The sequence below is a fragment of the Macrotis lagotis genome, chromosome 7 (assembly GCF_037893015.1).
Source record: "Macrotis lagotis isolate mMagLag1 chromosome 7, bilby.v1.9.chrom.fasta, whole genome shotgun sequence".
NCBI lineage: Eukaryota > Metazoa > Chordata > Mammalia > Peramelemorphia > Peramelidae > Macrotis > Macrotis lagotis.
Window position 1 is genome coordinate 205,014,930 of NC_133664.1, and position 17,237 is coordinate 205,032,166.

Genomic DNA, 17,237 nt, shown 5'->3' on the forward strand with positions numbered 1-17,237 from the left:
CTGTGGTATATTTATGTCATGGAACACTATTGTTCTATTAGAAACCAGGAGGGATGGGATTTCAGGGAAACCTGGAGGGATTTGCATGAACTGATGCTGAGTGAGATGAGCAGAACCAGAAAAACACTGTACCCCCTAACAGCAACATGGGAATGATGTTCAACCCTGAAGGACTTGCTCATTCCATCAGCGCAACAATTGGGAACAATTTTAGGCTGTCTGCAAAGGAGAGTACCATCTGTATCCAGATAAGGAGCTGTGGAGTTTGAACAAAGTACAAGGACTATTCCTTTAATTCGGAAAAAAAAAAACCCAGATGTCTTATAGTTTGATCTGGTGATACCTCTGAGAATTCTGTTCTCTTTAAGGATATGATTTCTCTCTCATCACACCCAATTTGGATCGAAATACAACATGGAAACAAAGTAAAGACTGACGGAGTGCTATCTGTGGGGTGGGGGTGGGAGGGAGGGAAGCAAGATTGGGGGAAAACTGTAAAACTCAAATAATATCTTTAATAAAAAATTAAAAAATTAAAATTAAAAAAATTTTTTTTAAATGCCATTAATCATAGAGCATAAGTAAAGATTTGGAATAGTCCCTATTTTTGCAAAAAGAAGCTCTCTCTAATATATAAAATGTAAACAATATAAAGATTAACAGACTGCCTTCTGTGGGGTTGGGGGGAGGGAAGTGAGATGGGGGGGGAAATTGTAAAATTCAAAATAAATAATTTTTTTTAAAAAAGAAGCTATCTCCCCCTAAATAAACTGCAAGTTACTGACAGTGTCTTCAACTTTTATCCTCTTTGGCCCCTTAGAATAATACAGGTCTATGGAAAACATAGGCAATCAAATGTTTGTACAATTTTTAATTCAATGTTTGATCTAATATATCCTGAATATTTGGGATCATTATATATTCTATATGTTGGAAACATTTCTTAATTAAAAAACCTAAAGAAACCACTGTGTTTATAAAGGAATAGGGAGGCAGGAGACCAAAGAGAGGGTAGGGTAAAGACATTCTACAAATTCAATAAGCCACAATTTATACCTACCTTTTTTTCTAAAGTGTTGGATAGAAAAATCATCAGGGTCAGTCAGATTTTGGAAAATATTATGCTGATCAATTCATCCCTCTGAAATGTCAGGTAGGAAAAACCTTCTGTCATTCTAATACAAAGTACAGAGCCACATACATGTGCTGAGCCTGGCTCTTACTGAGCATGGTTCCATAATTCTAGGTGGTCTATCCAATTTCTGGGTTGAGACTGTATTTAAAAGTGGTAGGATTTACATTTTTGCACTATAATAAGCATCATTTCTTTCCAAAGCAGAATCAATCTTATTTTGGGAAAAAAGCTATTATAAAGACACAGACAAAAGAATTCATAAAAACACACTCTGGTCTGACTTCTTTCATAAATATGACCGGAACAACTATTAAATGGTTTTCTTCATTCAACAGTCACTGAGCATCCAATGTGCTATTCTATGGTCAATTTTACTTAAAAGCGAAACACAAGGGGGCAGGTAGGTGATGCAGTGGATAGAGCACCGACCCTGGAGTCAGGAGTACCTGAGTTCAAATCCAGCCTCAGACACTTAATAATTACCTAGCTGTGTGGCTTGGGCAAGCCACTTAACCCCATTACCTTGCAAAAAAAAAAAACACCTAAAAAAATCTGATAAAGAGAAACACAAATGCAAATTCTACATCCTGATGCTTGTAGGGGTGGAAGTAGGGCACTAAAGGGGGAAGGGTTCTGGAACTGATTTTTATTAGTATAAGAAAACTCCCTCTACCAAAGCGTAACCACTCTGGACCTCAGAATCTTATGGCATCCAGGGACAATGAGAAGTCAAATGTACTTGATCAGGGTCATAAAGCCAGTCTCAATCAGAGGCCGGATTTGAACCCAGCTACGCCCTGACTAGTTCTTCACCTACCACATCATGCTGCCTTTTCTACTTGTGTTTTTTAAACCAGAAGATGAGTGCTGGTGTACTCTCCAATCCTAGGTCTTTCTTAACAGTCACAACCTCAGGAAATACTTCAGGGAGGTCAGACCCCGAGCTACATTAGTCTTATTTGCTCTCTCTTGGGCTTATAGGAGCTTTGACTCTCTGAGTCTAGACAAGCAGAATTCATACCCCAATAGTCTAGCAGTTCAGAGTGACAACCAATTTCCATTCTTCAACATGGGAAAAGTATCACCTCCTGGTCCCATGATGATGAAGTCATTAAAACTGCTTTAGGAATATCAGTTCAGAAGCAGCCCAAATTTTCAGGTCACTCAACTATTCTGGTAACCACTAGTGACTAAGTTAAAAACAGATGGCTCTCTCAGAGAATGTGGGAGAGAAACTTGGGAGTATTTTAAACCGCAAATCTAGAAAGCCACTATGCCACTGCTACTGTCTTAAGAGCAGCTGGGGTAATCAGGAAAGGATAAGATAGGAAAAAGTAAGCAGAAAATAAATCTTTCTTTTACGGAATTATCAAGTATCTTCAGTGAGATGCCTAAAGACCTTTAGCAAATCTTACCCATGGACCACGTTAGTGAATTATGAAAAAAAACATTATTACATTATTACAATCCTCAATATGACAAACATCATACATATATCACTCTTAATAGCACTTAATTATTGTGGGCATAATTGGCCTTCATTGTATCTAGTATCCTTTTTCCTCCCTAACAGTATAAATGTCCATAATGATGTTTGGATAACTTTCCTTTTTTTATGACTTCCAAAGTATACATAATAAATCAGAATTATAAATATAACACATAATTCCAATATTAATAGCACCTCTTACTCCCAAACTTTACCAAATATAAAAACCTTTATAGCAGGAAAAAAAATCTGAAAATGTTGTTTTCCTTCAAAGTGTAAAACACTTTGAATACACCTATCTCCATTCTTTTCTTTTTATACAGAGTTATAATCTCAAATTGATATAAAATCAACAAATACCTGAAACTGTCTTATTAGTAACCATTTTAGGCTAGTAAACCTGGAAAAACTGTTCATTGGGAGATATATTTCACAATAATACAATATCCAATGAAAGTTAGCCTAAAATAGGTGAACTGGTACCAAAATCCAGTTAAATTTAAAACAAAATTTTATAAATAGTTAGAATCCATGGTACAGATAGCAAGTAGCATTTCTCCCAAACATGATTCAGAAAAGGAGAAGAAAAAAGAAGACAGCTGGGGATTACAATGGGGCAAAAAAACATTCTCAATGAAGATAATTAAGAAGAAATACTAATGTGCTGGGATGAGATACTCTGTCTCTTGCTCTCTGTGATAAGAGCTAAATTAATGCAAGAGTGTTCCCAACTTGGGGGCAGGTAGGTGGCGCAGTAGATAGAGCAGTGGCGAGGTGGCGAGGTGGTGAGGTGGTGCAGTGAATAGAGCACGGCCCTAGACTCAGGAGTACCTGAGTTCAAATTCGACCTCAGACACTTAATAATTACCTAGCTGTGTGGCCTTGGGTGAGCCACTTAACCCCATCTGCCTTGCAAAAACCTAAAACAAAAAGACCCCAACTTTAAGAAAACCTAAAAAAGGGAAAAAAAATCTAGTCTTTCAAGTTAGATAAATTAGGGATAATTACAAAAGAATGCTTCACTTTTCAAAAAAAGACTCACAAAATTCCTTTATATATTGAGACCCTAATAAGATGGCAGTTTGGAAGATCCAAGGCTACTCCCCTCAAACTTCTTAGTAAGTACTTAAACAAATGCCAGATGGACCAATTATCAAGAAACCAAAGACAAACACCAACATACCCCCTATTCATTTCAGGATTGAACACAAAGATGGCTAGACATTTTAGAGTACTTGGAAAGGAAATGCAACAAGGAACACAAGATCAAGTAAACAAGGTCTGAAACTTCCAGGTATTTTTGATGGGAATTTTGATTGGATGGGAAGCCAGCCCCTCTTCCACCCTTAAGAAAAAAGAATAATTATGACAGACCAGAGGTAGGACCTGGGCTCATAACAAAGTACATGGAATGATTCACACCACATGACATTGTTTCTACTTTATATTATTTCCTCTATTAATTGTTAAGTGTAAGATTGAAATACAGCAGAAAACAAGAAGGAAAGCAGATACAGAATATAGAAAAGAGATAAAAAGAGAATTCAACTTTGGTAAATCGAAAATACTGCTGTCATGAATGAGGAATACAGAAAAAATAAAGAAGGTCCATCTAGTCAAGAAAATCAGGAGACAAAGTTTAGGAAAAACTGGAAAAGGAAGCCACAAAGAAATGTCACTTAAAATAAGAAGTTAGAGGGAGGGGGGACTAGAGAAGACTGTTAATCTATCACTTAGCTAGAAAGGGAAAGCAGAGAAGAAAGGGGAGAAATAGAAATATAATGTAGTTCTGGACTTTCTCTCCCAACCTTTAACCACTCTGGGGACCCAACTGCCACTCCAATTGGAGGTTTTGACTTAAAAAGGAAACACATCAGGAAAAAAATGGCTAATATGTAATTGCAATCTAAAACAACAGAAGAAAAAAATCCTGACAGGTTCTGAGTTAAGGCTCCAAAAGACATGACTAAATTCATCTAATCCAAACAGATCTCCTGTCACATCTAATAGTAAAAGAGTACTTAGTGAAGACTCTCTCTAGTGGGTTCCCACAAATGTGAGGGCCCACCGTTTGTTCTTGATAAGCCCAAACTTGTATTACATCTAGATACTATCTCAACTTTCACTTGAACTAATGAGTCAAGTCCCCAGAAACTGTCCATTGCAGACCTTTAGGGTTAGCTCTCAGAGGCTGGATGAATCTTTTCCGTGATAATCATTAATTAGTTTTTAGAAATGGGTACTTACTATAGTGATATAAGTTGGTATGAAACATTCCCCAAAAAGAATATGAAAAACTCTCCTAGTGGTAGGTACATCCAGGGTGAGGTAGGTTCAAACTTAGAGAGCATATATGGCAATGGGGTAACTCACAGCTCCTAGAAGTCCTTTTTCTGGAATCCTCAAGATGACCCTTAGGTGCAGTATAATATTTCTCCTGAGCTCTTTGTAGATCCTTGGATCTTCTTTTCCTCATTTGTGCAGTCTGTCCTTGGGTCCTGATGCAGACACTTCCACCAGCCACCAAAGTACTGGGAACACTGCTAGGATACCAAAGGAAAAGTTCAAATCCTTTGGACTTTTTGAAACGCATATGTTCCTCTTCTGTAGACAGAAGCCAAGGTAGAAAGAAGAGCAAGACTAAAGTCAATTTGCTCTCCTCTTCATTAAGTGGAGACCTTTTAAAGGTCTGCCTAGAATGTTCTCTACTGGCTCCAAAAGACATAACTAAGTTCATCTAATCCAAACAGATCTCCTGTCACATCTAAGAAGCTATCCAGATCTAATTCACATTTGATAAACAGTCAGGATAAGATCTTACCTGATAAATATATATGGGGCATAGCAGCTTACCACTTTACTCACTCAACCCCCATCCTTACAGAAAAATTAATAAAATGAGAGACAAATTAACAATTTAAGAAAATTCAAAGAACTTAAATGACAGCAATAAGAACTGAGGAAAGCTTATATGAACATGACCATCAAAGTACTGGGAGCAAAACTAATCAATCACTAGGACAAAGTACAGACTTAAATGTGAAAGAATTAAACAAGGTAGCCAAATGAGGACAACAAAACTGATTAAAAGAAAAAAATTAACTTAATGAATTAGATTATAACAAATATCTTTTAAAAATGAGAATGTAAGTGAGAGTATGGAATAAAATTTAATATTAATCAGATGATTTCAAAACAGCAAGCCACAATCACATTATCAGACACAGCAAAAATAAAAACATAAAAAATCAAGGGAAACTTTATACACAATGCTTTAAAGTACAACATGTAGGCAAAAAAAGAACTAGAAGCAAAGTGAATGCCATCTGTTCCCTGAGTCCAAATAGAACAAATTTAATACCCTTCTATAAGACAGACTTGAAAATATTTGAAGCTACCCAGAAAAGGCTACTCTTCTTTAGGGTAAAGATCTCCAATTATTTCAAACAGTGCTCCCAGGACATGACTTTAAGGCATCATCTCCAGCTTAACAATTATCTTCCTATATCATTACACCAAGAATTCAGTTTTTAAACTCTAGGCTAATGTCACCAGAGTAGAGCAAAGGAAGACCCTCATTTCCCTAATCCTGGATAATTACACCCTTTTGAAACAGTCTAAGGTCAATTAGGGTTTTTTTTATTACATCACATTGTTGACTCATCCTGAATTTGCAATTCATTGAAATCTTTTCCATTTTAAAAGATTATGTGGTTATCTAACCAGAAATCTTATCATATTGTGCTTGAAGTTAATTTTTTCAACTCAAGTTGAAACTTTAATTTAATTTTATTTACATTTTATTCCTACTAAATTTCATATTATTCTATTTGACCTAATATTAAAAACTTTCTCAATTCCTAGTTTGTGATTAAATATATGAACTATTCCTTATAGCTTCATGTCATTTCCAAATCTGATGAGTTATGAGATCTAGGTCTTTATGAGTACAAATGTCGGTCAAGTACACAACCAATCACATATTCTCTGGGCTACACCTGCTACTTAATATCAAGCTAATACTCATCTATTAATAATTATTCTTTGGGTACATTCAACCAGTTAAAAATCCATATAACTGTAGAGCATAATACTCATATCTCTATACTTTGTCCACAAGAATAACGTAAGAGTCTTTAACAAATGATTTGCTAAAACCTAGTCAGACTATATCATTCACCTCTGAGTTACCAATTTAGCAGCTCTTATAAAAAGAAATAAAAGTAGGGGAGTCAGTCGAACCTATTTTTTTATGAATCCATGTGAACTTTTTGTGATGTGGCTGGATCATCTTGAAGAGAGAGCAGGAAAAAAAAAGAGTAAAAAGATGATTTCAAAGAATTCTGATTTTAAAAAAAAAGGAAGAAAAGGGAGTTCCTGTTAAAAAGTCTCAATTTTCTCAGGAAAGAGGCAAACTTCTCATCTGAGAGGGAGAGGAGGGAGAGGTATAGAAGGAATGAAGAAGGAAGGGAAAGCTTGTAACAGCTTCTGTGGGTAGTGATATGGGATTAATTAGGGAGGAATAAAAGGAATGCCTTATGGCAAAATTAGATGATATGAATTTATAATGCCCTTAAGTCAGCATGGGTGACTTAAACATTTTGATTTTTTTGTTGTGCCCATGCCTAACATGATTTTTTTAAAAATTCCAACATGAAACATGTTAGATGACTCTGATCTGACCTGATCTGATTCTTCTTAGTAGAAATTAACTCTTTATTCCTACTAAGCTCTTCTGAGTTCCTGTGGAAGTTTTTAGTAATGTTCATGTTACCATCCTGGTCAAAGTACCATAATAATTCTAAAAGGAAGTGATATTAGAGACTTCTGTAGTAGGACTATATCTTATTTTAAGATGTTCATTATTTCCTTATTAATAAATTCTAAGACTATGTCAGGAATTGATGTCAAGTTCACTGGTTAAGAGTTTGCAAATCATATTTTCTTCCCTTTTTGGGATAATTTTGGGAGAACATCTGTGCTTTTGCATCTGTCCTACAGTATTTGTGCCTTTATAGCTTTGATCTTTTAAAGATCACTAACAATGGCTCAGCAATACATCTGCCAACTGTTTCAGGACTCTAGGATGTGGTTCATCAAGGGAAAATAAGTACTCTATCACATAGAATCTAATTTGCCTGGATTTCAAATCCCTAATTAACCATTCATGTTCATGATCCTCTTTTCCCCAATATAACTTTTTTTTAAATGCCCTTTTTGGCAATTAGGTGGCACAGTGGATAGAGCGCTGCCCCTGGAGTCAGGAGTACCTGAGTTCACATGTGGCCTCAGACACTTAATAATTACCTACTTGTGTGGCCTTAGGCAAGCCACTTAACTCCATTGCCTTGCAAAAAAAAATCTAAAAAATGCCCTTTTTTATGTTTTTAACTTTTTTTTTTTTTTTTTAGCCAGGCAAATGGGGTTAAGTGGCTTGCCCAAGGCCACACAGCTAGGTAATTATTAAGTGTCTGAGGCCGGATGTGAACTCAGGTACTCCTGACTCCAGGGCCAGCGCTCTATTCACTGCGCCACCTAGCCACCCCTATTTTTAAATAATAAATAAATAAATAATAAACTTCAGTTTATTCTGACCTCAGCCACGGAGACACTATTTCTAGAACTTAGTGACATTATTAGGTCATATTTTCTGTATGTATCAGTGGTCACTGACTCCCCTAAACTCAAACATAGATATTAGTGATTTTTCCCCCTCATTATAATTGTTTCTCTTTATGTTTTCAGAATTTCTTTCTTAAAAGGCTTTCCCATCTTTCCTGGTTTAATTTATATAGAAGGATTGTTGGACCTAGCTTTTTCCTGATTCCTTTGAAATTCGCTCTGCAAAAATCTGTTATGTCCAGCTATCCCAGATTTTTCTCCCATTTCCATTACAAATTCTAAAACGGAATAGTTATTTCTTCCAAGCTCCCATTATTCCTACCCTAGAAACCCAATAATTTACTAATGAGAAGAAGCAAAAAGTTCTACTTATTATTGGTTCTTCCATATTTTTTAAGTTATGTTATATCACATTTTTAAAGTTTATTTTTATTAAAGATATTATTTGAGTTTTACAATTTTCCCCCCATCTTATTTCTCCCCGCCCCCCGGGGAAAGCAATCTGTCAATCTTTACTTTGTTTCCATGTTGTACCTTGATCCAAATTAGGTGTGATGAGAGAAATCATATCCTTAAAGAAGAGAAGAGAAGTCTAAGAGGTAACAAGATCAGACAATAAGATATCTGTCTTTTTTTTTCTAAATTAAAGGGAATAGTCCTTGAATTTTGTTCAAATTCCATAGCTCCTTATTTGGATATAGATGGCACTCTCCTTTGCAGACAGCCCAATTGTTGCACTGATGGAATGAGCAAGTCCTTCAAGGTTGATCATCACTCCCATGCAGGGTGTACAGTGTTTTTCTGGTTCTGCTCATCTCACTCAGCATCAGTTCATCCAAATCCCTCCAGGCTTCCCTGAAATCCTGTCCCTCCTGGTTTCTAATAGAACAATAGTGTTCCATGACATACATATACCACAGTTTGCTAAGCCATTCCCCAATTGAAGGACATTTACTTGATTTCCAATTCTTTGCCACCACAAACAGGGCTGCTATAAATATTTTTGTCAAGTAATGTTTTTACCCTTTTTCATCATCTCTTCAGGGTATAGACCCAGTAGTGGTATTGCTGGGTCAAAAGGGTTTTTTGTTGGCACATTTTTGTTGCCCTTTGGGCATAGTTCCAAATAGCTCTCCAGAAGGGTTGGATGAGTTCACAGCTCCACTAACAGTGTAATAGTGTCCCAGATTTCCCACAACCCTTCCAACAATGATCATTATCCTTTCTGGTCATACTGGCCAATCTGAGAGGTGTGAGGTGGTACCTCAGAGAAGCTTTAATTTGAATTTTTCTAATAATTAATGATTTAGAGCATTTTTTCACATGGCTATGGATTGCTTTGATCTCCTCATCTGTAAATTACCTTTGCATATCCTTTGACCATTTGTCAATTGGGGAATGGCTTTTTGTTTTAAAAATATGACTCAGTTTATCTTGGTAAAGGGTGTGAGGTGTTAGTCTAATCTAAGTTTCTTCCATACTAACTTCCAATTATCCCAGCAGTTTTTATCGAAGAGGGAGTTTTTATCCCAATGGTCGGACTCTTTGGGTTCATCAAACAGCAGATTACTATAATTATCTCCTGTTTTTACACCTAGTTTATTCCACTGGTCCACCACTCTGTTTCTTAGCCAATACCAAACAGTTTTGATGACTGATGCTTTATAATATAATTTTAGATCAGATAGGGCTAAGCCTCCTTCTTTTGCACTTTTTTTTTTCATTAAGCTCCTGGAAATTCTTGACTTTTTATTTCTCCATATGAATTTAATTACAATTTTTTTAACTCGTTAAAGTAATTTTTTTGGAATTTTGATTGGTAGGGCACTAAACAGTTTAGTTTTGGTAGAATTGTCATTTTTATTATATTAGCTCTACCTATCCATGAGCAGTTGATATTTGCCCAGTTATTTAAATATGATTTAATTTGTGTGAGAAGTGTTTTATAATTGTTTTCAAAAAGATTCTGAGTCTGTCTTGGCAAATAGACTCCCAAGTATTTTATATTGTCTGAGGTTACTTTGAATGGGATTTCTCTTTCTAGCTCTTCCTGCTGTATCTTTCTAGACATATACAGAAAAGTTGAGGATTTATGAGGGTTTATTTTATAACCGGCAACTTTTCTAAAATTGCTAATTGTTTCCAGTAGTTTTTTTGGAGGATTTCTTGGGATTCTCTAGGTAGACCATCATGTCATCTGCAAAGAGTGAGAGTTTTGTCTCTTCCTTCCCAATTCTAATTCCTTCAATTTCTTTTTCTTCTCTAATTGCTGATGCTAACATTTCTAATACAATATTGAATAGTAGTGGTAATAATGGGCACCCTTATTTCACCCCTGATCTTATTAGGAATACCTCTAGCCTCTCCCCATTGAATATAATGCCTGTTGATGGTTTCAGATAAATACTGCTAATTATTTTAAGGAACAGTCCATTTATTCCTACACTTTCTAGTGTTTTCAATAGGAATGGATGCTGTATTTTGTCAAAAGCTTTTTCAGCATCTATTGATATGATCATATGGGTTCCTCCATATTTTAAGGATAAAATAACCATCAGTAGAAGCCAGGAGATAACTGTTCTGCTTTTGGAATAAAAAGAGTACTAGAAACCTGAATAACTGAAGTCCCCTGTGACTATCGTATCATGCCTGTTACATAGTCTCTCTTTTCCTTTGACATGCATTTAAGCACCACCTTCAACATAAAGCCATTCCTGATTCCCTCATCTGTTAATACCTTCTATCCAAACTACCTATTTGTTTTTGACTTTATTTTTATTCTGAATACATTCTTCTATTTACTTGGTGTCACTATTATTAACATGTAATCTCCTCACAAGTTGAGATTGTTCCCTTCTCTATATTTATATCCCCTGTGATGACCATTTACTACTGTGTCTAATAAATACTTACTGATTGAGTTTCAGTTAACGATGCTACTCTGCTCCTTCACTTCCTCCCTTTTATGGTATAACTTTTCCAGCTTTGTATCACAGTCACAAATTTCACCACTTCTAATACCAATATCATTCATTTATAAGAACAAACTTGACTCTGAGTCTTGAGACCTGGTTTTATAGTAAATGTTTCAATGTAAAATTAAATTTAAGGTTTAAACTGATATTAACTTTAACTCATCAACTGATTCACATTTAACGGGATTTTTAAAAATGTTTTATTGATAGTCTGTTTTTTACATTAATGTCGCTTCCCAATGACTACAAACCAACAAAACAAATTATTGCATTGGTTTCATCTAACAATATCTGCAAATAATCTCCCATCATGCCTAAGAATGTCCATAAGCAGTCTGCCACCTCTTTGAGGCAAGAAGCATTCTTTAAAATTAGTCCTCTCACTTGCTCATTCCATCAGTACAACAATCAGAGACAATTTTGGGCTATCTACAATGGAGAATAGCATCTGTATCTAGAGAAAGAATTGTGGAGTTTGAACAAAGAACAAAGACTATCACCTTAAATTTAAAAAAAACTGTTATCTCATGTAATTTTGCTGTCTCTCATACTTTATTTTTTTTCTTAAGGATATGATTTCTCTCTCATCACATTCAACTTAGATCAATATATACATATATATATATGTGTATATATATATATATATATATATATATATATATATATATATATACCATGGAAACAATGTAAAGACTAACAGACTGCCTTTTGTGGGGGGCAGGGGGAGGGAGGCAGGATTGGGGGAAAATTGTAAAACTCAAAATAAATAAAATCTTAAAATAAAATAAATCCTCTCAAGTTGTAAATAATCATTAAATTCAGCAGAGTTCCAAATGAGTTCCTTTACAGTACTGTCACCACAGTTTTTTTTCTTCTTCAAGAGCAATTTTACATTGAAGCTCTGGGATCTGTGGGCTTTTTTTGAACTGTTATACCTTACAAAACTTTCTGTCTTTCATTCATCCTTTCTGCTCCCTTCTATCTTTAAGTCTGTGTTTCATTTTTTTTTCCTTTGTCCTTTCCTGTTTCTATCCCCATATATGTCTTTACCACCTTCCTCACCTTCCTCTTGTGTTCATTCTTCACTTCGCTTACCCCTCACTGTAGTTCCTGAGATATATGTTGTCTGCCTTTAAAAAATCTTCTGCAGAGCTGAAGATGCTAAAAGATGTCAAAAGAAGGCCAAATATTGGACAAAAACACCATTCTTCACCTCAACTTTCTCTACCGTCAAGTCATTTTGTCCTTCCCAAATGCCTCAGGAGATCATTGTGAAACTCCATCTTGATAAGAATGGTTATTACCAGTATTATTTTCTCTAAAAAATTAAAGGTCTTCAGGACAAACATGTTATAAACACGACTATTCATCTAAATTAGTCAGATTCTTCTAGGTAATTTCAAAAATTCCTAAATGTACCTGATATAAGTAAAGGCTTCAGCTACAACATATATCCCTCAATTTGCCCAATAAATTCTCAATAAAGAAGGGAATAAAATAAGATACTATAAAAATGGGGGGAAAGGTAGCAAGGAAAGACTCTTGAAAGCAAGCACACCACCTTGGGAATAAAAAGACAAAAATCTTATTCTGCCATCAGATTTATATTTTATAAAATGACACATACTTTATAAAAAATAGAAAATGACATATTTTATTTAAAAATAGAAAATGGGGTGGCTAGGTGGTATAGTAGATAAAGCACTGGCCTTGGAGTCAGGAGTACCTGGGTTCAAATCCAGTCTCAGACACTTAATAATTACCTAGCTGTGTGGCCTTGGGCAAGCTACTTAACCCCATTTGCCTTGCAAAAACCTAAAAAATAGAAAATACAAGATGATTTCAAGGGTGGGGAATCAAGATAGGTCTAAATATTAAAGATGGAGCTTGATCTTAATTTTAAAGGCAGTCAGGAATTTGAAGCAGCTAGGTGGTTCAGTGACTGAATCTGGAGTCAGAAAGACCTGAGTTCAAATTCAACCTCAGATACTCACTAGCTGTGTGACCTTGGAAACCCACTTAACCTCTGTTTGTCTTAATCCACTGGAGAAGGAAATAGCAAACCACTTCAATATCTGTGTCAAGAAAATCCCATATACAATCACAAAGAGTTGAACTGAATGACTAAACAAAACCAAAAACAACAATAGGTATTTTAAATGGCAGGAGGAAGAGGTTCTACAAATGGAGAACAGCCTTTGCAAAGACAGAACCAGATGGAGAATAAACTCTAGAGCACATAAAGGAGAGTAACATATAATAAGTCTAGAAAGATATTTTTAGTGAAATTTTTAAATAGCAAACGAAGGAATTTATATTTTACTCTGAAGGAAATATAGAGCCGTGGGAGATTTTCTGATCAGTTATCAACTCTGTGTTCCATGCTGAGGAATCAAGGACAAAAGGGAAACAATTCCTGCACTTTAAGAAGCTCACATTCTATGCAGGGAAAAAATAAAATCTATCCATATAGTCAACATAAAATGCATAAAAAGTAAATGCAAAATCATTTCAGGGGAGATGAGATACTAGCTGCAAGGAAAAATCTCATGGAGGAGATAATATCCACTCTGTATACTGAAGGAAATCAAGTACTCAAAGAGATAGAGATGGGGGGGGGGGGTGTATTCTAGGGATTAGGATGGCCTGTGCAGAGGCACAGAGATAGAAGATGGAATGTCATCTGTGAGTAACAAGACAAATCTGGCTAGACTTCAGAACATGTAATGAGAAGTCATGTGTTGTCAATCAGGAAAGAGAGACTAGAGCCAAGTTATGAAGGGATTTCTTCCCATGTCAAACAGAAGAGTTTGAATCTTAGCCTTAGGGCAATAGGAAGACTCTGGAGTTTACTAAGAAGGAGTTAGGAGGGAGGCAAGACACAATCAGAATTGAGCTTTAGGAATATGATTTTGGCACAGAGAGGAGAGTCTTGAGATAAAAATCAATTGAGGGGTGGCTAGGTGGCGCAGTGGATAGAGCACTGTCCTTGAAGTCAGTAGTACCTGAGTTCAAATCCGACCTCAGACACTTAATAATTACCTAGCTGTGTGGCCTTGGGCAAGCCACTTAACCCCACTGCCTTGCAAAAAAAAAAAAAAACAATTGAGAGGTGACTACAGGAGAAAGGTGCTGAGGACATGAATTAAGGTAGACCATACCAGTAGAGAGGAAATGAATGTGAGATAAATTCTATAAGTAGAATCTACAAATTTTGGCAACTGAACAAATATGGGGACAGAGACAGTGAGGAGTCAGCAATAAGAGTGAGTTTGTAAACCAGACTGGAAGGATTGGGGTGCCTTTGAAAGAAATAGGTAAGTGGGGGCAATTAGGTGGCACAGTGGAGTCAGGAGGACCTGAGTTCAAATGTAACCTCAGACACTTAATACTTATTTAGCTGTGTGGCCTTGGACAAGTCACTTGTCCCCACTGCCGGAAGGAAGGAAGGAAGAAAGGAAGGAAGGAAGGAAGGAAGGAAGGAAGGAAGAAAGAAAGAGAAGATAAAAGAAATAGGTAAGTTAGTAAGAGGTATGGGTCTAAGAAGAAAGATGAATTTTGTTTTGGATATGTTTGGAGATGCCTAGGGGCCCATGCAGTTCAAAATGTCCACTAGGCACTGGATGGATGCCATAGGATTGGACCTCAGGAAAGATTCTAAAATCAGATATTTTAATCTGGAAGTCATCTGCATTGGAAAGATCATTGAGTTCATGAGTGTTAATAAAATTTTCAAAAAAGAGAGTAGAACAGAAGCTTACAAAAAGATGAATGCTAAAAGCTATCTTTGCATGAAATTGTAAAAAATAAAATAATATAATATAGAAAAAAAGAAAGTAGAGAAGAGAGCCTATGACAGAACTTTGGGTTTCACCAATGTTAAGGGAATGGGACATGGATAATGATATTGCAAAGGAGATTAAAAAGGAACAGGTACATCTGGTAAGAGGTGAACTTTCTGAATTCTAATTCTCTGTAACTACCACATGATCTCTTCAGAGTTTGTCCCTCTCCCTTTCCAATGCAACAGTAAAATGAAGTTGCTAAATCGGCCATGATTTCCTGAAATTAAATTCAAGTTTATGCAGCACCCCCCCCCACTGAGACAAGCATAAACAGCCCTTAAAGGAAAAATTGGTATAAGATTGTAAACATCACTATTCTTCATCACATTAAGTCCTAAAATTAAAACTTTATCTAACAAATATGGCTTTTGTATTTTGACTAAATCTATTTATAGAGAAACTTTTGTTCACATTCCTTTCTCTGCCCATTTTTATTCCCCTTGATTTTCTGCCCTTTGCCTTTCACCACCCCGCCAACATTCAGCCAGTCCCCAGAGATGATGTACTGTTTGTATGGGGGGAAAATGTAAGTTTCTTCTTGCCAACTATGACATCAACTCATTCTTATTTAGTGATATCCAGCAGGATCTTGCTCTCAGAAATGTTTTCTCAGTTTTGAAGCAACAATGTTACAAGCTGCATTTTGTTTTTACTATCCCTTCTTCCCTGACATGTTAGTTTTTCTTTGAAATATGGAACTCTATGCAAGACCTTACTTCTGTGTCTCCAGGCACCATAAAATGTTACAGAAACATCTTTCTGCTTATTTCTACTACAAAAAGATTAGTAACAATGAAGAGACAATGTAGAAAGAACACTTTTAAAATATCTAACCTCTCAGAAAGATTGTTCTGATTTTGAAAATAAGAAAGAGCAACAAAGTAGAAAAAATTTTAAACCCAAAAATTTTTTCTGGATAAAAAATCTGTTTAGTTTTTAAATTTTTTTTTCAATAAAGATAAAATATTTTTCTTTAAAAAACCCTTGTAACAAACAAATAAGCGTAGTTAAGCCAAAATAAATTCTCACATTGACCATATCCAAAAAAAAAATACAACCAAAAAACAGATAACATTGTTAAAAGAAATCTCGGTCCAGGTCTCACCCTGGTCAACAAGGCAAACTTAGGAAAAGAAACGTAAGATATGCTATCAGTCTGTATACCAAGACAGTAAGAGTTGGATGAGATGCCCCTATTTCAAACTACTAGCTGCTTTTAAAGATGGCAGTAAACAACTTCTATGTAAGAGTAAAATTATCTAGATTAGTACAAATCTAAAGAGGATTTGTGTCACCTCAGTTCCTTCCTCCATATCTAAGTGTGCATGTGCAAGGGTATTTCAAGACCACCAATTCCTGCAGGTTGGCTTCACACTTATCCAAAGTTTAAGCAAGATTTTAAACATGGGGTCACTACACAAGTGGCTGACAATGCAGTATGCTTCAACATGGCTCCCTCTGGAATCATGGTTGATCCTCATGTGATAAGAGTTCTCAAATTTTATCTTTATGATGTTGTATAAATTGTTCTCCTGGTTCTGTTCACTTCATTCTACATCCATAGATATACTCTTCACAATAGCTCTGAAACTGTCTTTTTTTATCATTTCTTGGGACTCATTAGTATTCCATTATATTTGTCTAGCCATTCTCCAATTAATGCACAAGAACAACCCTCCTACCCCCCCAATACCACCCACCCCACTTCCCTGCCAATTTCCAGTTCTTTGCTACTAAGAAAAGAGCTGCTACAAATATTTTTGTACATAAGGGTTCTTTTCATCCTTCTCTCATCTCTGGGTATGGACATAGTAGTGGTATTACTGGTATACACAATATAATATCTTTTGGGGTATAGCTCTAAACTGACTTCCAGAATGGCAACTCCAACTCATCACTCCACCAGGGTACATTAATGTGCCAGTTTTCTCACACTCTCATTACAGCAATCACTTTCTTTTTTTGACAAGTGTGCTAGGCTGAGTGTAAGGTAACACCTTGTAGTTGCTTTAATTTGCAAAATAATCAGTAATTTGGAACATTTTATGTGTATTTACATAAATATGTAGGTATATATACACATTTTCAATCAAAACACATGCACATATGTATCAATCAATCAATCAATCAATAAGCATCTAAGAAGCACCTACTAGGGATCAAGCACTGTG

General features: G+C 35.8%; 1 protein-coding gene across 3 annotated transcripts in view; it reads right to left on the reverse strand.

Moving 5' to 3' along the window:
• BORCS5 (BLOC-1 related complex subunit 5) overlaps positions 1-17,237 on the reverse strand; it is a 133,757-nt gene that overhangs the window by 78,102 nt on the left and 38,418 nt on the right. Inside the window, exon 2 of one of the 3 annotated variants that reach the window (XM_074194572.1) lies at positions 4,998-5,167. The exons of the other annotated variants lie outside the window; for them this stretch is intronic. Coding sequence (XP_074050673.1) covers positions 4,998-5,100 — 103 coding nt within the window. The 5' untranslated portion in view covers positions 5,101-5,167. The remainder of the gene's footprint in view (positions 1-4,997; positions 5,168-17,237) is intronic. 3 annotated transcript variants of the gene reach the window in all.